At 34.3% G+C, this 26,406-nt stretch overlaps 1 protein-coding gene and 1 long non-coding RNA gene across 5 annotated transcripts in view; one reads left to right on the top strand and one right to left on the bottom strand.

Annotated features, from left to right (window-relative positions):
* LOC138126329 (uncharacterized) overlaps positions 1 to 9,552 on the bottom strand; it is a 72,569-nt gene extending 63,017 nt beyond the window's left edge. The window contains exons 1-3 of the long non-coding RNA XR_011157758.1: positions 9,414 to 9,552; positions 9,178 to 9,355; positions 8,641 to 9,123 (exon numbers count right to left, since the gene is read on the bottom strand). This is a non-coding gene — a long non-coding RNA (uncharacterized lncRNA). The remainder of the gene's footprint in view (positions 1 to 8,640; positions 9,124 to 9,177; positions 9,356 to 9,413) is intronic.
* Positions 1 to 24,623, top strand: part of Vrp1 (Verprolin 1) — a 29,549-nt gene extending 4,926 nt beyond the window's left edge. For 3 of the 4 annotated variants that reach the window (XM_069042094.1, XM_069042093.1, XM_069042092.1), the window contains exons 4-6: positions 19,703 to 19,961; positions 20,013 to 20,621; positions 23,677 to 24,623. In XM_069042094.1, the coding sequence (XP_068898195.1) occupies positions 19,703 to 19,961; positions 20,013 to 20,621; positions 23,677 to 23,756 (948 nt within the window). In that variant the 3' untranslated portion in view covers positions 23,757 to 24,623. Of the gene's footprint in view, positions 1 to 19,702; positions 19,962 to 20,012; positions 20,622 to 23,240; positions 23,318 to 23,676 lie in introns of all 4 variants that reach the window. The other variant, XR_011157755.1, reaches the window with a different exon arrangement.
* Positions 24,624 to 26,406: the final 1,783 nt, after the last annotated feature.

The following is a 26,406-nucleotide window of genomic DNA, read 5'->3' as shown; positions in this document are numbered from 1 at the left end:
TGACACTGAAATTTTAATGATGGCTAGTTTTTTTGCCGGCCATTGTAATTAGGTACTCGTGGTAGATTACATACGAGGTAGGAAGTGTTTCATACCTGTCGAGAACTAAGATAGTTTACCAAGGCGTCGGTAGTAGGTATAGTTCATTTTTAAAATATATGCAGTGACGTCACGTCTGAATCAAGAAATCGACGTGCCGATCGTCCGTATTTGACATTTGACAGCAAGGCATAAGGAGTTGTTTATGTTACCGCCATAGTCAAGAAATTATAGTATTTGCTAGTCTTGGGCATAATCGATATATTTTGATAATCGAATAAATCGAATAAATCGAAATAATCGCTTTGAATAATCCAAATATTATTCGACTTTCCAATTATGCATGATGCGCATGCGCAGTTGTGCATTTATTTCGAATTTCGTTCCGATTGCAATAATAATCGAATAATTTCTGTTTTATCATTATCAGTACAGAACTATACATAAAAATATATAAAAACTTACCTGTTCATTTGATTTATTGCAAAAAGTTAGGTTAGGAGAATAGTTTTAGCCAAGGAGTATAGAATAATAGGGAGGGGATATACGGCCGGCCGAGTGAAGCCGCCTTAATGCGCATGTCTGTTATTAATACGCCCCAACAAAGTAAATCAAATCACTTGCGTTGTGATATTTAGTGTGGTTTTCTAGTTTCTCATACTCGGAATACATTTGTGATGCAAAAAAATATATATAGTGTTTTATTTTCCTGCAGTTTTATTGTTAATTCCCAACATCTCAAGTAGTGTTAACTGGGGCGTACCTCACGGGTTGCATAAAATTGCACCCGTTTCCTTGTCCCTCACCGCTTCAATTTACCGCGCCCATAAGCTTGCGTATATCCCCCCCTATACTTCTATACTCCTTGGTTTTAGCTAAATTTTCTCCCGTTGCTGCACTATCGCACATTACGCAAGTTAGTGTACATCATCTTTGTAATAGTTTTGCTTTTCGCGACACTTTGTTAATGATTTCCTAAGTTTTGGATGAATCGAATTAGATTTTCGTCGTTTCTTGACATTTTGACGTTTGGTCGACATCTTACGCCGCGCCGAGTCAGACGCACGTCAATAGTTCTATGTTACTCAAATCGTACGGTTCGGAGTGAGATGCATAAAGCGACCATCTTAATAGCACACGTAGTAGAGGCAACGAACTTGTTTGACATGTGTTGGAAGGAGATGGCTATATACATGTAGTTCGTGTTATAAACTGATACAACTGCATATACAGGGCAAGTCACATACGGCTTATTTCTGAATTTATTTTGTACGCAACCAAAAATACTAATGACGCAGACCACTTGATACCGTTTATAAAGCTAGTTTGACACGATGCTAAATTTTGTAGAAAATTTGTTAGAAAATGAGAGAGACCCTCGATCAGGACCATTGAACGATCAGGGTCATAGTCTGTCTTTGTCATTTTTACAGAATTTTCTGTGAAATTTAGTATCGTGTCACATTAGCTTAATGTAATTTAATTTTGTAATCAACGTAGGTATGTAATTTGGCTAAAAATGTCAAAATGACGTTTTCCTGTTCTGATTAATGAAATCAAAAATTAAGTTCATCAACTGTCATTTTGACATTTTTAGCCAAATTACATGCCTACGTTGATTACTATAAATTAAATCACATTAAGCTAGTGTAACACGATACTATATTTCACAGAAAATTCTGTAAAAATCACATTATGAACGGTATCAAGTGGTCAGCGTCATTAGTATTTTTGGTTGCGTACAAAATAAATTCAGAAATAAACCTTATGTGACTTGCCCTGTATTTAAAAAATAGACTATAGGAAGGTCCATCAGAAAGAGAAGAAAAAAGAGGTTATTGTCATTTAAAAAAAATGGTGATGACGTCATTGCTCAAACACCAAACTTTATGTTCACACTGTATAAATTTTTCTACCAAGGTACGGTTTACTGTCTTCCTTACGCTTTGTTTCTTTGCCAATAGAAGCTTGAATACTTGTCGAAGTATTAACTAAGCTACACGTAAAACATTGAACTTAAATATTTTTAATTTACTATCGGATAGCAAAAAAAAATGGTACAGTATGTTACTGTAGACACTTCCAAACTGAATGAGGTTGAATGAGTTTTGGAAGTGTCTACAGGGTCTATCAGAACTGGCGGACCAAAATAATACGGTGAAATCATCATCTTCTGGGAATAATAGGAAAAATATTTAAAAAAATCCAACCTCATTGGATTTTAAAATAAGAACGTTTTTAATTGACCAATCGCGTGTAGACTGTGTCAGTCACCCAATCAATTTTGAATTTTGAGATTCAGTTAGTTGCAGTGAGTGTAATTAAATCATCGCTTTGATATGTTGCCTACTCGTTATTATGCCACAAATGACAATTCTTGAATGCCAAAAAGACAAAAACATGACAAGAGTAAAAAATAAGGTTATTAACGTAAAGGTTGTTTTAGAGTTTATATCATGACATTGACAATAGTGCCAGAAATTTTAATTCCGGAACTGTACGTCATTTTGACATTTTATGTATTAATAAATTGTGTCAAATAGGCGAGGACGCCTATGTTTATGTCAACTATTACATTAAAAAGCAGAATAACCAACAATAATATTACCAACCTATGAAAAAAAGTCACATTGATTTAAAATCACCCGGTACATATTGCAACAACTTCTTGATCTCAATTTTTGAAAATAATTATAACTGAATCCACGATGTCTCTTACGTTTTGTACAGTGTGGAATAAAATGATTTACATCTAGTTACCTTTGCATTACCCTTGTAAAAATACGAAATGCCGCTCTACAAAAAAAAGAAAGCCTAACCTCAAAATATATATCTAAATTCCAAATGTGATTTATTGCGAAGGGATGATACGAATGTAAAGTTGAGATTGAAATTAAAAAGGAGTTAACAAAAGCAATGACTTGCTAGTGTTGAAAGTGGCCACCAACGTTTGTTAATTCAATTTAGTAAATTGTAACAATTGTCAGTTTGATTGATGACATTTATTGACAGAACTAATAGTTCGGCACTTCGAAAAAAAAAGTAGAGCGGTACTGGAAAATTTACATGTGCAAAAATTCCAAAGGTAACTAGATGTAAATCATTTTATTCCACACTGTAACGGGTGTTTTTTTAAATTTGGCGTCGAAGTAGGCATTGAACTGTCGATTGTGAACGCACTACACAGGTTACGGATCACGGATCAGCTGTTCAAATCTTACGTTTTTACACGAGTGGTGCGCTCTCAATCGACTCTCCAACACCTACTTCGACGCCAAATTTAAAAAAACACCCTTTATCTTTGACATTAATGCAAAAAATCAAGTCAATTCGAAAAATTTATTTTTACAATAACGACGAAAAGACTGACATGATCCTGATTTATGGAGAGTGTGGAAAGATACTTCAAAGTACCTACTTCAAACATCTTTTACAATAATTTAATTTGTTAATTTATTTGTTGAATTGTAATTAAATACAGGTTATCTGTCAATCTGACATTTCTAACATGTCTATCCAACTTACTTTGATTTCTAATTTAAAAGAAATAATAGGTGCGTTTTGTTGGGTCATCCAGACTGAACGGAATGCATCCCACCAACAAAACGGCTTAAAATTTTTGACAGTTTTGTCATAAAATCCCCACTTTCTAACGTTCAAACCGACCATTCTATGTAGTTTAACGGAATGAAAAGTTTCGTCGGAGTCGGTTTTGTGCACCAATAAAACGGTCGTTCCACCATAAACCGATTCCGGTTATGTCCCAACAAAACGTACCTAATATTTTGATTCAGTAGTTTGTGCTATTGGTATTGTTGGTTGCGGCAAAAAAAATTCAGAAGTAACCCTCTCGTGAATAACCCCTTTGGAACATAGTACTTTCTGATGGTGGACTCATCCGGAATATTTTGTTTGGTATATTTTGTTAAAAACTTACGCAGCGATGGATTATTTAGCGTTTTTAAGGGAATATTTGCGGAAATAAATGATCCGCACAAATTTTCGTAAAAACTGTGATTTCAAGTTCCTAAAATTTACATTTTGGTTGCAAGTGTTACAGTAAACTATGGTTTCACTCATATACCGGGACATTTTTTTAACTCTGAACATAGTCCATACTTATTCCCTATGTTCAATTTTAAAAAACACAGATCAATGAATTGTGAGTTGCTATGCAACCAACTATACCGAACACCAGAGATTTTGAAATAAATTTAAAAATTGTTCCGATTGATGGAATTGGTCTATCATGTGTTGCATTGGAAATATCACGCACATTTCTAATGCTCTGATTGGCATAGAATAACTGCATTATGTGTATTTCTTCTTCAAACAACTTGACCATTTTGTTAAACTGCCAAGTACTTATTTTCGTTACCTTGGTTACGTGATTACATACATGCATTGACCTGTGTTTTTAAAAACTGAACATAGGGAATAAGTATGGGCTATGTTCAATGTTAAAAAAATGTCCCGGTAGGTGAAACACTCAAAATCTCCAATAAATTGATCCACATTTATAAGTGAACAAAATGAATGAACTTAAACAACTTGTCTAATTTATTCACAATAATGCTGATTAAAATGTAAAATAAAAATAGCAAGGAATAATTATTCCAACAATATAACAACAAATTATAATTCTGACAGAATTGCAATAAAATAAAAAATATTCTAGAAACGAAAACTAAGGGTACTTAAATGCGTCGCAGGTGCACGTATTGTCCCAGCGAAGACCAAAACAATAATGAGTTCGGGTTGTGAATTCAGAATATTCAGATAGAACACAATTAGCGGGCGAACGCATGCCTCGAGTCGACGTCTAGAATGCGAGATGCGATTCTCGCATTTTGTTCGCGCTCTAGTTATAATACAGCATTTTTAGAATCTGCGTCTCTAATAGGTCTATTATTGTATTCAATTTGGAGTCGTTTATGGCTGGCTATCTCTTAAAGCACTCGTAGTTTAATAGATCTCTAAGAAAATGTTTATCAATATTTCAGTGTATTATTGTCATTTACACCAAAAAACTTCCAAAATTAATGTTCACACTCTACTTTTTAACATATGTTGCAGATGTAGTTGCATCCGTTACCTTGAATTACCAATTAATACAAAATTCCCTAGAATTTGACAATTTAATTTTTTTATTTAAAAATTAAAACAAGGGTGCAAATTCTAAAAAATAACATAAAACACTCGTTTTATAAAGGCATTGGCGTACTCGTCCCATACAAAACTCCCCTACGGGTCGTTTTCTACACTTGGGACTCGTGCGCCAAATCAACCCTTATAAAACTCGTTCTTTAATATACTATTTTGTTCGCATTGATTTATTGGACTATGGTCTTTTTACTTACATCTAAATTTAGTAAACTCCATCCATTTTCAATATACATATGTACATTACTGTTAGGGAATTTTCTTTTTTTGTATTGCAATGAAAGTGTTTTATTTTTTCTAATATTGAACATTCAAAGCGGACATTTTGAATTTGTCAAAAAATTTGACACTATTATAATTATTTAAAAAAAAAATCGATTAAGTAGCGATATCATGGAGGCCACAGGCATGGTAATAAAGAGAAAATGCCTCACTTTAGAGAGACAAACCCAAGTGTTCAACAGTGTTTTAAAAGCATTTGGGAAGTAATTGGTCCAAATTTGGGGAGAATGCCAATTTGCCGAATGGTTGGGGAGATTTTTGCCGTAAGTTGATAAGTCCATATTTAATTTAAATTGATCTATTTCAAATGTTAGGTTCAATCTCCTACATATATCTGAAGGAAAAGTACGGAGTGATTTCCGGGTCGGGTGCACAGGCACAGAATGGAAACGACGCACGATGGAACAGTGAAGAAATATTTGCGCGGTGTGCGTTTTTTTTTTTAATTACAAGACCGCCGGGCTCCAGACTATCATGCTTCCACTCTGTCCTGCTCTGAAATCTTTTCGTTAAAATCTGTTTATGTACCTTAGTACACCACCTTGCTGGTTTCAATGCCGGTATTTAATATTAACCTGTCGATGCCATATTTTAAGTAAAATATTCAAAACTAGTTTACTTTGCTTGATTGCGGGACCCTATTAGAGATTTGTCAAAATCAAAATACACATAACGTGAATTATTACCTGTGACATTGCATTTACAATAGAAAAAAGTTGTATCCGGTTACACCATAAAAGTTACTTTTTTGCATATCGTAATGAAAGTGGCACTTTTTTACACGCAAAATCGTAGTGAAAGTAGCACTTTTTTACACGAAAAATCGTAGTGAAAGTAGTACTTTTTTGCACCATTTTATTCCATCTCCTTGGAGATGATTGTCAAAGCATACCTTTTTTTTTGTAATTTTTCATAAATCCATTTAGACCAAATTTCTCAACTTACAATCGATATGCAAAAAAATAGTGTGTACAACACGTTATGAAAGTCTCTTTTTTTCACTTATTTGCTTGATTAACTCGGGCTACGCCCTCTTTAATCAATCTGCAAATTCGTGAAAAAAAGTATGACTTTCATAACTAGTTATACAAATAACTAAAAATCACTAGATTTAGTAGTGTATATGGAAAATGGATGGACCTTGATGGAGTTTATATTAAATACAGTTGGCTCCATCCTGGTTCCTAGGAGCGTTTTTCGATTGATAATTGACTGCACTTTTATTGTCAAAATTATCAAAATGTTTCTACACCTTTTTCAAGTGTAATTCAGAAACGGTAAGATATTTTTCAGAAAACGTTAATTGTAATTCAGATTAATGAAATGAATTTCAGATAGCGTTAATTGCTATTCAGAGTCCGTCATTTGTAATTCAGACTTTATTAATTTATTGATGTAAAAATGATATTCTCAAAATAGGTAGGTACTTCTATGTAAAAACAAAGTTTGTTATCCTGTTGGTAATGTATGTTTGCAATAATTATTAAACAGAAAAGTTTGACAGAAAGTGCTCAATATTTTTGAAGTGAAAACTTCTTTAGGGGCGCCACATACATTTTATTCCCGGGCAGTGAATTAGTTTCATGCGACACGGTAAAATCGTTCGCAGCACAAGTTAAAATCGTTCGTAGCACAATCGAAAATCGTTCGCAGCACGACACGGCAAGCTAAAATCAAGGGAGTCGAGTTTTTTAGCGGAGCGAGCGACAAACAATCAACTGTGCGTCACTTGTCAATTTTAAATTTTCATTGTACGTTGTGTTGTGACCTGACTGATCTCAGTGCAGAGCTGCAGGAGTAACTGTATATACAGGTGTCCCAAAAATGGCGTACTAACGGAGATTACCGCAAACGTCAGAAAAATGTTAAAAAAATTCTGTTGGACTTATTTGCTGATTTGCGGTCTTTGAAAGTGGCACTTAACACGTCAATTATTTTGAAATACACCTACGGACAATTGATTGGCCCCAATATGTTAAAAATCAATTAAATAATTGTTTAAGTTAATTTTGTCTAGTTCGAGTAAAAAAAATACCTTGAAAAGAATCAGGCTTTTTAATGTAAAGTAACTACATATTTACAACATGTGATAAACTATCATTCATATTGACAGCAAAAATTTTAAATTTTTTGGTCGTATTTTTACCGGACAATTGATTGGCCCCAAACAGACTTTCAGTACTTTGTGGCATAACCCCTGGCATTTAATACGGCTTGGCAACGCCTGGGCATTGATTTACCCAAATTTTCAATCTTAGCCCTGGGTAAGTTGCTCCATAATTCTTGGACGGCCTCAAAAAGTCCATTTTTTGTTTTGTATTCAGTGGGGTTCAAATCAGGCGATTGAGCTGGCCAAAGTAGAACTTGGATATCGCTACTATTTATCTAATTTTTCACACTTTTTGCAGTGTGTTTTGGATCGTTGTCTTGTTAAAACTGCCAATTTTCCGGGAGATTCTCTTGCGCATGTGGAAGCATCACTGTTTCTAAAATTTCTTTGTATTGAAACTGGTCCATTTTATCAGTAATACGATGTAAAGGACCTAGTCCATGCCAGGAAAAACACCCCCACACAATAATATTACCACCTCCAAACTTGACTGTTGCTGTTGTGTACCGTTTGTTGTAACGCTGATTAATTGGACGCCGAACGTACCCTTTACCGTCATCAGAGTACAGGTTAAACTTACTCTCATCAGACCAAAGTATGTTTTTCCACTCTTCAAGTGTCCATGCAAGGTGTGCCCTTGCAAATTGGAGCCGCAGAAATAAACGGCTTTTTTGTTGGTCTTCTTCCGTGTAGGCCAGCTTCAGCGAGGCGGCGCTGGATAGTCCGACAACTAATGTCAAGGAGGTTTAGTTCTTGGCGGATTTGAGGAGCTGTAGCACGACAGTTCTTTTTTGATGTCTTTACTATTTGATTATCAGTTCTGAAACATTTATTTTAATGACACCAAAGCAAAGTAAATAATAACAAAAATTACCTTTTATCAGTTGCTCGTGGCTTACCGCCCGTTTTAAGAATTCGCGGATTTCTTAAGCGCCGAATTATTTTTGACACGGTACTGCGATGCATTTTTACATGTTGCGCGATTTTTTCCATGGTCCACTTTTCTTCTTCACGCAAGCGAAGGATCAAAGATTCAATTTCTTTACCTATAATCTATTCATTTTGATTGTGACCACTCCGTAGTAACTTTTCAGTTGCTAGGTTATTGATAGGGAATTTTAGATAACACTAAATCCAGTCGCAGTTGGCAACTCTCGGAGGCGCCATTTTGACAGAAAGTTCACGCTCACAGAAGACAGAACGGAGAACGACTTGCGCAAACGTTTTTCAACGTACACTGTGCGCATATCTATAAAATTGAGTTTTGGTACAAAATTTTACAATTCAAAAAGAAAATGCCACGTCGTCTTCTCAAAGTTGGGACCAAACGGTTAATATTGACTTGTTTCGAGACATTTATTGAAGCCAACGGGAAAACAACTCACAAAAACGAACATCACCTATAAAGTTAACTCTATTTGTGCTTTTTTGTTGTACATTTTGGCTAGTAAGTGTTGTAGTTTGATATCTTCTGCCTTTTCATCCCCTGTAAATCATTTTTTTGAACTTTCTATCTAATTAGTTTTTATCTGAAAATATTTGTATTAATCAATGCTAATTGAAAGTTCTGATTACCTTTATACCAGGCATTTTTCGCGTTTGTCTTACTGCCAAATTACCATTTCCTTCGTTCTTCATTAATATCGAGAATTGCATGAGGTGATTTCGAAGTTTTTATGTTAAATAATCTGTACCTGGATATAACTCCACTTTTCAACAGACGTGATCACAGAATCAGACACGCGTTTTTAGTTTCTCCTACTTCAAATATTGATTTCCGTTATTAATATTGATAAATACATAAAAACCATTGCTTTACTATCATGGTCAAGTTTTGACAATTCTGACATTTTCCATCATGTTCACACCACACAAATATTTAGTGTAAAACGTATGCAACACACAGCTAAACAGCGCCTACTATGTTTTTCGTTGTGGTCACAATCAAAGTGAATAGATAATACTCGTGGTGGTTGCCATTATTGTTAGCTTCAAACAAGTGGTAACCATGGTTACCAACAACTAACATACTCACTTGATCAAAAAATATAAGTCGCTAAATTTAACTCAATTACTTCCTTGCTAAGACAACATGTATTGTATTGGGGCCAATCAATTGTCCTGTCAAAATAAGACCAACAAATGCAAAAAATTTATTGTTAATGCGAATTATAGTTTATGACGTGTTATAAATAGTTACTTTACTTTAAAAAGCCTGATACTTTTCAGGGTATTTTATTCTTTTTACTTCAACTGGATAAAGTCAACCCAAACAATTATTTGCATATTTTTAACATTTTGGGGCCAATCAATTGTCCACTACTGTATATGTATGAAATTGTCATGACAGCTACCTCTAGTCGTACATATTATCACAAAGTCCAAGATCAGTCACTACCAATATTTAATCCTGCATAATAGAGAATTTAGAAGCTTTGGAAATCGAAAATAGTTGTTTGTATATCAAGGCTGCGAAATGGTACTTTGACGAACCGAGAGAAAAATTGTCGCCGAGGCCGCTTGCGGCCGAGGCAAAGACAATCTCGAGGGCGTCAAAGAATTTCGTAGCCAAGGTGTACACAACATTTTGTGTGCAACCGAAAATTTGTAATTATAAAATTAACACGTAAAATTTTTTTCGCCATCAATAAAAATTAAGTCGGCTCACATGTCGCCACGTCGCTATAGAAACGACATAAATAAAACAATTCATTTTGAGGAAAATTGCAAAAATGTCAGAAGAAAATTACGATGTTTCAGTTCCGTGTACCTACTCATCCAGATTTAAAGAATATTATAAATTGCGCAGTGCCGCATTTGAAACCTGAAAAATCGTTACAGTGATTTTAGACGTCTAGAGACTGGTGTAACAAGAAGAATGTGAAAACGGTGTCGGAAAACGTTGTATTGGCTTACTTACTGGAATTTATTTATTGTGGAAGGTAAATGTTAAGTTATGTTATGATAAGTTGCATCATCTGTCCTCCTTCACAGCCCCCATTAGTCAACCATTCCTGCCGACACCACACCATCGAGAGAACGCCAACCGATGCCTACAAAAGATTAACACCCAGCCAGCATTTATAAGAAATTTTGCTTTCGCAGGGACTCAGCTCCTCTAACCTCTCTTCTGCTTGCTTAATAAATCTTACTTACGCCTACGGACTTTTTTTGTGGCCTCATTTAAAAAACTCAATTTATCAAACACCTGTTCACGATTTACAAGAATTAATAAAGCTCAGAATAACTGAAAAAGTTAACGAAATTAATAATAATCCAGGTATGTTGCGAAATGTCATTCATGGAGTTAGACGAAGGGCTCATTTGTGCTTGGTACAACATGGAGAACATTTTCAGCATTTATTGTAACAATTATTGGATAAATAATATCTTGTTTTAAACTTGCCACCATTTTGGCTTTCAACTGACGTTTTATTGTACGTTTGTGAAGTAGGTCAAGCGTGTAGTTCAAGTAACGACATACGGATTCAAATGCATGGTTAACTCGATTACAAATTAATTTGATCGCTCGATATACAGGGTGACTGACGAAAAACCTTTGACGCTGTATCTTACTTATTTTTTATGCGATTTGAATAAATGACACATGAAATGAAATAGTTCGACATCTATTTTTTTGACAGACGATAGCCAACTTTTTTTTTTCAAATCACACTATATATTTTTTTATTCGTTGTTATAAAGAATCTTCTTCTGAATATTCGTACGTTAAAAGAAACAAAAAATGTATTTTAACTGAAAAAAATTGAAAATCAAAATCAAGTAATCAAATTTGTAAACAATACAAAATCTATTCTGGTTGCTCAAAATTTCCTCAATGCTGTTGCAGACACTGTCGATACATTCTAGAAATGCCCACTTTTGCATTCAGTAAAAAATTTCGGCATTTTTCTTGACATACTCGCACTACCCTTTTTTTAACTCTTTTTGGGTACCTGGTGGGGTCAAATAAACATTGTCTCGAAATTTTTCAATGAATATAAAGAAATCCAATGGATTCAAATCTGGGGATCTAGCGGGCCATCGAATAGCTCCATGAGCACCCATTCATCGTTCACCAACATAATTTAAATGATTTAAAAATACAAAATTCATTTGTGCATTGGTATGGCGCCGTCCTGATGAAACACGACTCTATTCAACACTGCTAATGGTATCTCATCCAGAAAGTTGCTTATTTCGTTTGATAATAAATAATATGATATTTTGTTTGATTGAGACTGCTATCAATAAAAAAGGGACCCACTAGTCCATTCTATCTCCAAAAATGCCACACCACACGTTAACCCTAAATCGTCTTTGGAAATTTTCTTCCACAGCAACATTATTATTATTATTATTATCATGAAACTGTTTTGACAAATGAATATTTAGAGCTTACTTAGTCATTTCGAGCATTTAGAGCAAACTTCTCTCTTGTTTATTTAGGTCACTTGATTTTTAAATTTTTTACATTTACTCTTTAATTTCTTGACTTTTGTTTAATGAATGGATATAGTTCTTTGAATTTTTATATTCAGAACACAAATCTCTACAATACTGAATTAAAAAAATGTACAGTGCTATTTGAAAAAAAGAAGCTGATGTTCATCTGCCAAAAACTGGACGGAAGATTTTTTTTTAATTAGTTGGTAATGAAGTGTTTTCAAAATTATTTCATTTGATGTGTCACTTATTCAAATCGGATAAAAAATAAGCAAGACACAGAATCAAAGGTTTTTCGTCAGTCACCCTGTATATATCAAGGATGCGAAATCGTTCTTTGACGTACCGAGAGAAAAATTGTCGGCGAGGTCGTTTAGTCCGAAGAAAGACAATCTCAAGGTCGTCAAAGGATTTTGCAGCCACGGTGTATACAACATTTTGTGTGCAACCGAAAATTTGTAATTGTAATATAGCCTAAGGGAGTCCGTTTCGGCTCAGAGACGCGAGGGTCGCGGGTTCGATTCCGACCCAGGGCGAAAAAAAAAAGGCTATGTTCTATCTCATGATTCGGAAGTCACGTTAAGCCATTGGTCCCGGTCTATTGAGTTGGTCATCACGCCCCTCATAGATTTGTAAACCAGTCCTACACTGTGTATTGTTGAAATTCAAAAAGGTATATTATTATACTCATGTCATATCGTGAGGAAATTCCTTAACATTGACACTGAACATAATACACAACAAAGTCAAAATGCGGAGGCCAGACGCCGGTAATTATGTTGATAAGCACTGCACTATTACTTGATAATAATATCCGTAATAGTGTATGTACTCCGGCAAAATTGCCGTGCCGCCGGGTGGCGGAGGAAAAATGAACACGAAAAATTTTCTTCGCCGTCAATAAAAATAAAGTCGGCTCACAAGCTCACATGTCGCCACGTCGCTATAGAAACGACATAAATAAAGCAATTCATTCTCAACAAATTTGTAGAAATGTCAGAAGAAAATTACGATGTTTCAGTTCCGTGTACCTACTCATCCAGATTTAAAGAATATTATAAATTGTGCAGTGTCGCATTTGAAACCTGAAAAATCGAAACGGCAATATTAAAAACGTTAACGTGACTTTAGACGTTTAAAGACTGGTGTAACAAGAAGAATGTGTCAGAAAATGTTGTATTGGCTTACTTACTGGAATTTATTTATTGTGGAAGATAAATGTTAAAAACTGAACAGTGTTGATAACCCTAAGCAACGTATTAAGTCGGCCTTACACCAAGGCAACAATTGGCAACATGTTGCCTGCAACATTTTTTAGTAATGTTGCCGGTCATTACTAAAAAATGTTGCAGGCAACATGTTGCCAATTGTTGCCTTAGTGTAAGGCCGCCTTTTGGCATGAAATTAGGCAAATCTCACCGGAAATGTCACAAAACGTAAGGGATGCATGTTACTATCGATTTGCAATTTGCCAAGAAAGAAACGGTGTCTATTTTGAACATTTGTTGCATTAAATAATCTTCAACTTATAAAATGGATTTTTATTTTTTAGCACGTAGGCTTTGAAAATATTCAGGAAACAAATAGTGCGTTGTATTCCTTGCGAAGTGGCCTTTCAAACGAGGTGTCAGTAGGGATACCCTTACATTTCAAAAAAAAAGTTAGGAGTGGTTGTCCACTTCCGCGAGGAGATATGCAAAAACCATATGGACTAAAATGTAGGCAAGGAAAAACAAAAATCGACCTGTTTCGGGATTTTTTACAAAAATCGCCCATGTCCAAGTTATTAATTTTATTCCAGTTAAAGTTTCCACACTATATTTACAATAAGTAGCTTTTCTTTTGTATTGTTGTCTTTCAATAAATTTTTCATGCCGCCGGCCGTTATCGACGGTTTTGCATGATTCAAAATCCGCCGGGAACGTAAAATTCCCGGCCTAGTACGTACAAAAGTGACCTTGACTAAAAATTCGCTATACTCGTAGAATGGGCAAGCAGCATTGAATATAGCCAACGGACTCCGTTTCGGCTCAGGGACGCGACGGTCGCGGGTTCGATTCCGCTTGTGAAACAAATTTTTTACTTTTTAAAAGTGATTTAAATTTGTCGGCATGAAAAATTTTGTGGATTACACGTCCAGAAAATGTTTTGCGAGTGCTCGTGTTGCTTCGCCTCGGCTACGCAATATCACTCACACTCGCAAAATATCATTTTCTGGACTTGTGATCCAAATAACTATTGTCTGTTTGCTTCTAAATAAAAATGTGTTACTTAATGAAACCAGTGCGGTAATGAACCACATTACGCAACTCAAATGACTGTAAAGGAATGTTGTTATAAGGTCTTATCCAAGCAGCCGTAGATAATAGTATGTATAATCTATTCATTTTGATTGCGACCACTACCTAGTAACTTTTCAGTTGCTAGGTTATTGATAGGGAATTTTAGATAACACTAAATCCAGTCGCAGTTGGCAACTCTCGGAGGCGCCATTTTGACAGAAACGTCACGCTCACAGAAGACAGAACGGAGAACGACTTGCGCAAACGTTTTTCGACGTACACTGTGCGCATATCAATAAAATTGAGTTTTGGTACAAAATTTTAGAATTCAAAAAGAAAATGCCACGTCGTCTTCTCAAAGTTGGGACCAAACGGTTAATATTGATTTGTTTCGAGACATTTATTGAAGCCAACGGGAAAACAACTCACAAAGACGAACATCACCAATAAAGTTAACTCTATTTGTGCTTTTTTGTTGTACATTTTGGCTAGTAAGTGTTGTAGTTTGATACCTTCTGCCTTTTCATCCCCTGTAAATCATTTTTTAGTATACTGTGCTGGTAGTAGGTGTCTACCTGCTTGACGACGAGTCCGGTAGACACATGTTTATGGTCTAGTCCGTTTTACTTTCCACCGCGGCCGGTAGCAAATGTCAAATAATTTGTCAGATTTACACATGTTTATGGTCTAGTCCGTTTTACTTTCTACGGCGGCCGGTAGCAAATGTCAAATAATTTGTCAGATTTATTGGATTTTATTTATTTAAAAATTAAATGTACAATTACTTATGTCATTGAAATGGTTTTCTAAAGGCAAGCATTACCCTTTGTCAATCCAAACAACTGTATTTCGTATTCTCCAATTGTAGAACAACTTGTACTCTGTGAAATATCTTCCCGATGATTTTTGGAGCAATAAGTTTGATCGCGCACTATCTACCTTCTCCAAAAGGTGGTCTGGGAAGAAAACTTGACTTCTGCTTCGGTTCGGTTGTGAGAATTTATTTTGTTAAAGGAAGTTAGCGCAAATGAAAGAAATCACATGAAAAACTTTGACAGACTGAATTTTGATGAATCGTTTGTTATCATAGTAACAAGGCATAGCAATCTTTTTCAAAGCCAAATTTTTTTATTTAAATTTATTTTCTTTTAAATAATTGTCTCAGTATACTAAAAAATCTTGTACGTCACACGACCGGTAGACGCATTATGGCCTCGCTAGTTTACAAGTCTCGCCCTATCGGGCTCGACCTGTAATTCACTAGCTCGTCCATAAAAACGTTACTACCGGTCTTGTAACGTAAATAGCTATTTTTTTTAACTTTCTGTCTGATTAGTTTTTATCTGAAAATATTTGTATTAATCAATGCTAATTGAAAGTTCTGAATACCTTTAATAGGTAATCCCCAGGCATTTTTCGCGTTTGTCTTACTACCAAATGACTATTTCCTTCGTTCTTCATTAATATCGAGAATTGCATGAGGTGATTTCGAAGTTTTTACGTTAAATAATCTGTACCTGGATATAACCCCACTTTTGAACAGACGTGATCACCAAATCAGACAGACGTTTTTAGTTTCTCCTACTTCTGATTTCCCTTATTAATATTGATAAATACATTAAAATCATTGCTTTACTACCATGGTCAAGTTTTGACAATTCTGACATTTTCACATCATGTTCACACCACACAAATATTTAGTATAAAACGTATGCAGCACACAGCTAAACAGCGCCTACTATGTTTTTCGTTGTGGTCACAATCAAAGTGAATAGATATTATATTGTTATACGAGTTGCACAAGACAGTCTATTGTTGAACGAGTTGAACGAGGAACGAGTTCGACAACATGTCTTGTGCAACGAGTGTTACATGCTATTTTTTCTACTTCGGCTTCATTAATTTAATTTTTTTTTAATATAAAATTATTATCTAGTGACTTTTATTTTAATGGTATTGGATTGGTATTGACGAAGCAATGTCATTTCATTGAAAATTTAATTGTAATTGGTCTCCCAGATGTTACAATAATAATCTACCCCCTTAATAGTTTATTTTGATCCAAAACATGGATTCAGGTTCAATGACATCACATTTAACCATAGTTGCCATACTTGGCCACAATCATTTTGAATCACCCAATACATATTAATCACACAATTCTTGCATTTTGTTCGCCCAGTTGCCGACATCGACTTCGTTCCGGTCTTCAATCTCTGGGCTTGGCACAAAAAGACTCACTTCTACTTTTAATGATATCATTTAATATTCTCTTCTTTGTTGCTTGCATAAGAGACCACTTTGTAATACACGTTATACTGGAAAAACGACGCAAACTCCAGTGACGCCTCCAGAGATGCTCGTCTCTTGCACTCCAGGTTGTTTTCGAAACAGGATCACACACGTTTCCGTTCCAGGTCCTGGTACTTTTCTCACTAGACATCGGGGTAACCCCAATGTACATTTTTCGAAGTCACTTCACTTCCGAGAGCCGCGATAAGACGTAAACGAAACGGTTCTCATTTATGAAAAATTAAAAACAACGCGTTGTTTATAAACATGTTTATAAACAGATTTAGCTGGTTGTCCTGGTATTAAGCAAATTGCTTCAATCTTGTTGCTTTGATTTTGAATGAAAACGATTGAAACTGACATTTAACAATTGTCTAAATATATTTTTGTAAACGTCAAATTTGTTTTTCTTTTTTGAAGTGAAACTTTTTATGGGAGGGTCTTGAAATTCTGATCGGCAACCTTTTTGTGTGACGAAAAGTGGTGGGGGTAAACACTATCGGGTCGACTGGGAGCGAGAATGCATTTAGCGCGTAGCCAAAGCACTGGCACAGCTGCGCCGGCGCGTGATCAGAAATTGTGGCGGCCCCAAATATCAGGTTCAAACGTGCAAAATAATAGTTCTTTTCGATATAAGGACGCTGTCACAATCATTTTTCAGGTCAGGTCAGGTCAGGTGTAGTCGGCGTTTTAATTTTCAATATTTAAAATACGCGCTTAAAGAGTTAGCGGCGGAGCGTGCTTGGGCCACGCGCTAGATGCATTCTCGCCGAGTGGGAGCAGTGTCTCGCACAACATTTGCGCCAATATTTCCATCTCACTTAAATGTAAGTTAATCTGTTTGACACGATACAAACATCCCTTAAAATTGTGTATACTTCTGTCTTTGTCACACTCACGGCATTTATCGATAATGTCCTCTCTTAAAAAAAAATAAATAAGAGAAGTTTGTTCTAAATGCTCGAATGACTAAGTAAGCTCTGAATATTGATTTGTCAAAACAGTTTGATAATAATAATTAAATTATAAAAATTAAAAATTTAATTTTTATAATAATGTTGCTGTGGAAGAAAATTTCCAAAGACGATTTAGTGTTAACGTGTGGTGTGGCATTTTTGGAGATAGTATGGACCAGTGGGTCCCTTTTTTATTGACAGCAGTCTCAATCAAACAAAATGTCATATTATTTATTATCAAACGAAATAAGCTACTTTCTGGATGAGATACCATTAGCCAGTGGTCAATAGAGTCGTGTTTCATGAATTTTGTATTTTTAAATTATTTAAATCATCTTGGTGTTCATGGTTCATGGAGCTATTCGATGGCCCGCTAGATCCCCAGATTTAAATCCATTGGATTTCTTTATATTCATTCGAAACTTTCGAGATAATGTTTATTTGACCCCACCAGGTACCCAAAAAAGTTAAGAAAAAGTGTCAGGTATGTCAGGAAAAACCCCGAAATTTTTTACTGAATGCAAAGGTGGGTGGGCATTTCTAGAAGGGATCGACAGTGTCTGCAACAGCATTGAGGAAATTTTGAGCAACTACGGGGTGATCAAGAAGGACTGTTTAAGTTGGTACCACTGGATCGTATAACAGGAGTAACTTCCGGTTGTTGGTGGCTTGTCGTTGTTAATGCTATACCTATATCAGATACATATTTGCAAAATAAACCAACAAACATATCCAGTTGCAGTGTTATAAATAACCGAATTAAAAAATTTTCTTAATTGTACCGGGTGGGGTATCGTATACGCGCACGCCAGAAATCGCGACTTCTAATTAAAAAAAATTGGCGAAATTTTATATACCTGACTAATTATTGATAAGGTATATTTGAGAATTTGTTAAAATTTTTTTGTTAATAAATAAGGCCGTAACAGTTTTATTAGTTTTCTGAAATTAACTGTTAATTTACCTATAAAGTTTTTACACTAAATGAATCTGTATCTGCTAGCGCATCGATCCCTGGTGGCACAATTACAAATTTTGACTTGGTTAGCTAAATAATTCGCTTTTTTATGTAAACGTAAACCAGACGGGTGATTTACGGCACAATGGTATAATTTCCCAACAAAGGTATAGCCGGCCGTTTTAAACCTTTTTGCCATCAAATTGGCAGTTTCCATTGTCACCTAAATTTACGACAGCACAAGTAGCAGGTCATAAATAAAAATGATTTTGAAAGTTGAAATGTAAAACTGCCTTTAATTCAAAATCTAATTGGTATTTTTTTCCCTAGATTTCGTAAATAATTATAGGAAGTGAATCTGGGTAGGTTAGTATAAAAATCAGAATTTGACTTTTTGGTTGAAATTTACATTTTAATTTTTTTTGGCTTTGTTTGTAAGTGAAAAATTATCAAAAAATTATGAAATGTACCTTACCAATAGTCAGGTAAGTCTGAAAAATTTCGACAATTTTATTTAATTAGAAGTCGCGATTTCTCGCGTGCGCGTATACGATGCCCCACCCGGTACTGCCAACTTAAACAGTTCTTCTTGATCACCCGGTAGAATAGATTTTGTATTGTTTACAAATTTGATCACTTGATTTTTGATTTTCAATTTTTTTCAATTAAAATACATTTTTTGTTTTTTCTTTTAATGTACGAATATTCAGAAGTAGATTCTTTATAAGAACGAATAAAAAAATATATACAGTGTAATTTGAAAAAAAAAGTTGACTATCGTCTGTCAAAAATAGATGTCTAAAAAAATATCGAATAGGATAATAATGAAGTGTTTTTCGAACTATGTATTTCATTTGATGTGTCATTTATTCAAATCGGATAAAGAATAAGTAAGATACAGCGTCAATTGACATTTACAAAAACAAAAAACGCGTGTTTACCCGATTCCGTTCATAATGCCGGAGTGACACTGCAGTCACGTGATATTCCCCACACTCTACCTTCGCCCATATTTTATGAACGCGCTCCAGCCGTAGCCTGTCAACCTGACAGTAGGGATGTCAAGTGAACGGATAATATTTTGTTATGTTTTATGATAATTGACATGTGAGATTTTCAACCAATTAAGAATTTTAGCAAAATGTAGTATAAAATATTTCATTATTTGTTTCAGGCATCTGAGGAAAACGGTATTCGCCAACTACCTCTGTCAAAAGTTGGTTCAACTAACGGTTTACATATAAAGCAAAGTTCTCTGCATTCAACTTCTAACCTTCAACCACAAAACAGTACTCTACACAGAAAAGTCAAGAGTAATGCCAATTTGAATTCATTAGATAACTCAGAATCGATAAACGGTTTCAATCAAGCAAACAAACCAGTGATTAGTCACGGCAAACCAAATTTAGCTCCCAAGCCTCCAGTACTAAATGGTACGATCAAGTTTAAGTAATTACGAGTTAATTACGATATTAAAATTTTAGCGAAACCAATTGCACCCCCAAAAAAACTATTAGTTAACGGCAAACCAATAAGTCGAGCCCACAGCATGAAAAGTCCGAGATCACCGTCACCTCAAAGTCCTGACACCAACGTGCAGGTGAAGTTTGGTACAGTAAGGAATCTGTCATCTGTCATTGGACAATCATTAGCGAATTCTACCGGAAATTTAAGTCCAAGACCTAGGCCGACATTGAATGGACGACCGACCGCTCCTCCACCTTCAATACCCTCACAGCAGCCACCTCCTCCTCCTCCACCCCACAGTAATCAACCTCCTCTGCCACCTTCCAAAACCGGTTCCGTGAAACCACCGAGTCATGCACCACCACCGCCTCCTTCAGTATTACCTCAGCCTCCAAGCCACACACCGCCACCTCCCCCGCATAGGATGTTACCGTCGAGAGCACCTCCAGCGGTGCCCAATAATAATTTCGCTCCCCCTCCGCCCCCAAGGCATTCTTCGATGACATCAAATCGTAAAACTGCTTCAGACTTCGATGAAAAATTTAAGAGCTTGTTTCATGATCCTTCCACTTTTCCAAAACCACCTCCGTACAAGAAGGTTTTCAAGTTCTACGGAAGCAAGCAAGGTTAGTTTGGGAGTATGTGTGTGTTGTGCTTCGGGTATCGTTAGAATGGTATTGTGTAAGGACTGTAAGGCATTTACATATTATTTTAAATTCATGTTAGGTACAATGTTTCGATCTGCATAGATTCAATTATTATATTTATCTAATCCCGTGGGATAAATGACACTTATCCCACTCATTTAAGTGGAATAAGGAACTTCATTACCTGACGCATTTCATTACTCCACTCAGTGGGATAAGCGAGCTTCATTACCCCACTCAGTGGGATAAGTAAGTCATTATTCCACTGAGTGGTGTAATGAAACTGGCGGAAATAAATCAGATTTACCTTTTTTTTTTAATTCGGGGCGGTCTTAGATAAAATTTTGTACATAACACGTGGGCTAAAGCATATTACAGGAAACTCGTGTGATTACAGATGAACTCGGGCTAACGCCCTCGTCATCTGCAATCTTCACACTCGAATCCTGTAATATTGCTTTTATCCCACTAATTGTGTGAATAACTATTATAATTGATATGAAATATACTCCCCAAAACAATTATCGCATAACATATGTTGGTACATGTAAAATTTGAACTTTAACTTAATTTTTTTTTCTGTGTTATCCTTCCGAGAATGTATTTGTATAAAATCCATATTGCACAGATCAACATAAAGAGTTACAGTCATTGATTAATTCGCTCTACAGTATTGTGGTAAACGAGATGGTTCTGCAGTGTCTTGCATACAGTCAACAAAAATTAACACAAGCAGTACAAAAATCAATTATCATTCCAATATAGGGCTGAAATCTTCTGAAAGATTAAATTTAGTCTATTTATATCAAATGTTTGCAGACCATTTGCTATATACTTAAGAAACAAAGTGATGCGATAATTGTTGTGCGGTGTGTACATTATACAGTGTATTTCACGAATGATAATGAGCCCGACGGAATTGAAAATGCAACCCACAAAACATTTGCAGTGCTAACGTGGATATTTGTTTTTTGATTTAAAAACCTTAAAACATAGTTAACTGTGCAGTTTCGTAAATTTTAACATAAATGTCATATTCGCTTCGTTAAATGAAATTGTGAAAAATAGATATTTATGCATTAAGGGAGATATGAACATGATTTTTCCCTGAGGTTGACGTGGTTATACACCGAGGGCCTGTGCCCGAGGTTTATAAGTCAACCGAGGGGAAAAACATGAATATCTCCCGTGGTGCATACAATATTTTATTTTATAGTGCCTGTGCTTAAAAATTAAAACTTTCTTAAAAATATTTTGAAGGGAAGATTGCGTGAATATATAGTTGCTATAGTTTCGTTCTCACGAGTTTGTTGTAAACAATGGGGAGGACGAAAAAAATTGAAATATCCCAAGGGAGTTATGAGTTGTTTTTCATAATGTGTATCTATGACGAAAAGAAACAATATCGTGTTACTAAAAAATAAACAAAGTTTTTGGGAAAATGTTTATTGTCTGCATAAAACGCGCAACGGCAAAGGCATTTTTATTACAGTCGCTTTAAATCACGATCATGCCTGTTTCCTCAGCGTTCGAATTCATTTTAATCGTCGTATTTTAACTGTTTCGTAAGTGTCAGTTATTGGAAGCAAAGCTAAAGTCCATTCAAAAATCAAAAAACCACCAACGTCGCATTTTCCTCGATAATTACTATCGGCAACGCTGTCTCGTGTAAAATTTGGTGAGACTTGTAATTTTGAGGTTAAATGTTTATTAAGTGTCTTGTTTTTCTGGGCATGTTTAAGTAAAATTAATAAGAATCAACAAATAAATGAAATGTGCTGCTAATAAAACAATATGAACGAAATTCAAAGCAATTGAATTTTATTTCGAATCAAATAAATGTCATAATTTATAGTTACCAACATAGTACGAAAAAATATCTACTTAGGGTTTTTTAAATTTTACCAACCTAAAGCAACAGGTGGTGGTTTTTTGATTTTTGAATGGACGTTATCATGGAATCATAATTTCATTTTAAAACAATACGGTATTTAAAATAACCACGTTAACTCCGTCGAGCTCTCTATCACTCGTGAAATACCCTGTATATGAAAGAAATTCTGCTATCATTTTCCAGATCAGTAAGTACGGAAAATCTATTCAAAATTCCAGTAGTCTGTAGTGGTTAATGTTTTCCACTCTGATGTCGAAGTTATGACCTTGTCTGTATAGAAGTATAGACAATACCTATTATTTTATTCGTATTAATGCCGGATTGTTTTTATATCAATATTTAAATTGTATGGTCCGTATTATTAAACAAGTACAACTTGTACAAGGAAATCGTTAAGTACTTGTTTTATAAATGAACAAGAGTAACGAGTTGTAGTTGTAGTTTTTGTATTTTCATTACATACTTCATTTAAATTGTTTTGTCGTAAAGGGCTTTTACTTTTAGAGAAATAGAAAACATCTTTTCTGTCATATTATTATTGATAATGAAAAAATATAAAAATTACAACGAAAGTTAAGATTCAAAAATAATTTTTCAAGAAGCTAAAACACTTTACCATTTTAACATCACTTATATTGGGTTTGTTTTGTGTTGTTTTATTTTTTTAATCAGTTTCATTCTTCTATTTTTTTTATTTGACACAGGCTCCGATTGCTAAATGGATTATGCAGCTGCATGCTCACCATTACCATTGCATGAATTCAGTCGACTACTAACAACTGTATGACATTTTTTTTTTTTTTTGATGGTGTACTTAGGATTTTTTTTTTATTTTTCTGTAGATACGTTCCATTTCTTTTTCTGTAATATTATTATTTAATGGGATTTAAAAAAAATGTTTTGTACAATAGTTGTATGTTGCTTTTTATTCTAACAGCATCGGTTACGATAAATTTTTGAGTTGCTAAATTATTCAACAATACGGGGTGAATCTTGTATATATATATATATATATAAAAAGGTGAGTGTACTTAGCTTGTAAAAATAGCAGTGGTGTTAATGTTTATATCCGTGTTGTCAATTAATTTTACAACTTTTTATTTAACTGAAGACAAACATGTAACGAATGTCTTATTGTAGCTGGTAGCAAACAACAAGCGCCTCAACCGCCAAATTTACAGTCGACAGGTAGAACTTGGGATGCTTCATCAACCTGCTAGCATCAGATTTCTTAAGTTGTTCGTTTAATTATCATTGCTCAAAAGTTTGTGCAATTTTCATATAATTTTTTATTATCTCCCGGGTGGACGTTAGAACATAGCTTAATATGTTAATAAAATGACTGGATTGTTACAGAACAAAGTGCTTTATGTTTGAGATCGTCTTGTTAAGGGCTGGTAAGCCGTTAATGTGTTTCATAATAATTGAACAATATTGTTAGTCTTGTTGGCTGTGGATTTTCTGTAGGATGATTAATATTTCGCATTTTTTTCTATTAACGAAGGATTTAAACAAGACTGCTGCGAACAAATCAGATATTTTTCTAGCAGTGTTTTTAAATTGGAAAATTATTACTATCGCAAATTATTTAAATGGGTTTTTTGTATTAGTCAAATCGGCCGGTTATTCAATTTATCGTATTTTCATTTATTAGTCATTTATAATTAAACAGTAACACTTGTTATAATTTTCACGTAATTGTTAATCAATTTAAATAAAAACCAAATCTAATGTAGTAGGATTTAAGTCTAATAAAACTAAATTAGGTACTTATATCTTTGAGTATTGCTATGATTTAAGCAAATATGACAAATATTGTAACATGTTTGCTTTTTTAGTATTCATTTTTTTTATTAATTTATTTATGATTTGTATTTTATTTGTAGCCTTTTGTTCTGATTAGTCTTTTTTATTTCTTATTCTTTACATACCTATATCTTTTTTCTAGATTTTAGAAATTGTTATTGCTAGTCACAAATAAAATCTTCCATTAGCAAATATTTCAGTCAGTGCCTAAAATAATCTTTAAAATGTATATATGTTTGTAAATATCATGTACAAATATTACAATAAAAAATAATATTCTATATCCGTATTTTACTTTCTTTTTAAATATTTTTTATTATACCTGAATCATAATCCCTGTTTTTGACATTAAAATGCGTGCGAAAAAGGGCCTTTAAAACACTAAAGCTTTAAGGGTTGCTTAGGTAACAACAAATTCACCTACATTTTGAACAATGATAAATACACAATTTATGATAGCAACGAAACAACAACAATTGACCATTTCTATATCAACGATTAATGACACAGATTACTTCGGAAAAGGTATTTCAATTTACTTTTTTTGTTATAATTTTGAGATTGTAATGCGGGTATAATAAAAAATAGCGTATGATACACGTTTATAAGGGCCTTTAAAGCACTTGGACGTTAAAAGCACTCCGCTACGCGTCGTGCTCTTAAACTCGTCGCGCGTGCTTTAAAGGCTTCCTTATAATCATAAAATCATATCATAATATACTATTTAAGTAATGTTTTAAATGCGCTATTTGAAATTTAATTGGCATGAAAGAATTATAGAAAGAAAAGTGTTTGAGAAAATAATTGAAATTATCTTGAGAAGTTGTATCTAAGTGAAACATTAGACCTTTAATGCTGAGATAGTTAAAATTATATTAAAAAAAGAATGTGTTGTTTATGGCCGGTTGCACCGCATTTTCGTTAATCATGTATTAACTAAAACCAGATTTAAACTTAATGGTGTATTAAAATTTGTTTCATTGCACCCCATATTTTAAAGTCTGTTTAAGTAAACGTCATTAATTAATTAATTTAAACAATAATAATCGAATTGTAAACAAACCCCTTGACAACGGAAGAAGAATTCCGCTAGAGGCCCTACTATTTAACAGTTTCAAAGTTGACAATTTCAAGAAAAAGTGGAACTGGATAAATTTAGATTTTATTCGAGGTTCAATCTCAAAAGCAAGTGTTTTACATTTTTTGATTTAATTATAAAGGAATTAGAATTTTCTCCCTACCGGTTAGAAATGTAGGCTGTGGATACCTCATTTGAGGTGAGAAAATTCAACTTTCTCGCTAAGGTAAGAAAGTTAATCATGAAATGTTTATGGTAAAACTGTACCAAAATACAAATGTCAAAAGTGTCAAAAGTGAAATAAGTTATTGATAAATGAAAGCCAATTCAATGAAGTAAGTTGGTAGGTCAATCATATAATCTGGAAAATAAACAGATAAGCTAGGTAGGTAGATTACTTTACCCTGTTTATATCAAATTTTCGAACAAACCTCAAATCTTCAAATGCGATGACAAGTTAATTAAACAAATAACACAGCTTACTATTCAATTCTCAAAATTTTCGTTTTAATCAGGAATATAACCATCTTTTTTGACTTTTTTCAACAAAGTTGTGCCGGTAGGGAAAAAAATTGTATTCAAACCTTGTTAAGAAAGTGTCCTTGCAGACCTTAGGCACTTACAAACCTCGTCTACGACTCGGTTTATAATCTTTGCCTGCGGTCTGCAAGAAACCACTTTCTTACCTTGGTTTGAAATATACTATTCCTGCTGATACGTAAGTTGTAAGATATTTCGCAATTGTTTAACAAAAGCAAGTTTTACTTTAATTTTATTTACTTCTAATTCCGCTGGTTCCAATATAGCATCACAATCAAACTCATTTGTAAGTCCTTGTGCAGTTTTTTTGTTAACGATGCTCAAAATCAATTCACTACTTGAATTCCTTTTGTTGTTCTTTTTGGATCCTCCACCAGTCTTGTGTGTTTCCTTTTTTTCTTTAGCAGCCTTTTTTCTTGTTTGTTGGACATACTTTAAAAAAAATC

Source organism: Tenebrio molitor, chromosome 3, assembly GCF_963966145.1.
Source record: "Tenebrio molitor chromosome 3, icTenMoli1.1, whole genome shotgun sequence".
NCBI lineage: Eukaryota > Metazoa > Arthropoda > Insecta > Coleoptera > Tenebrionidae > Tenebrio > Tenebrio molitor.
The sequence above is the reverse complement of the archived record's forward strand: the minus strand, read 5'-3'. Positions and strand labels throughout refer to the sequence as shown.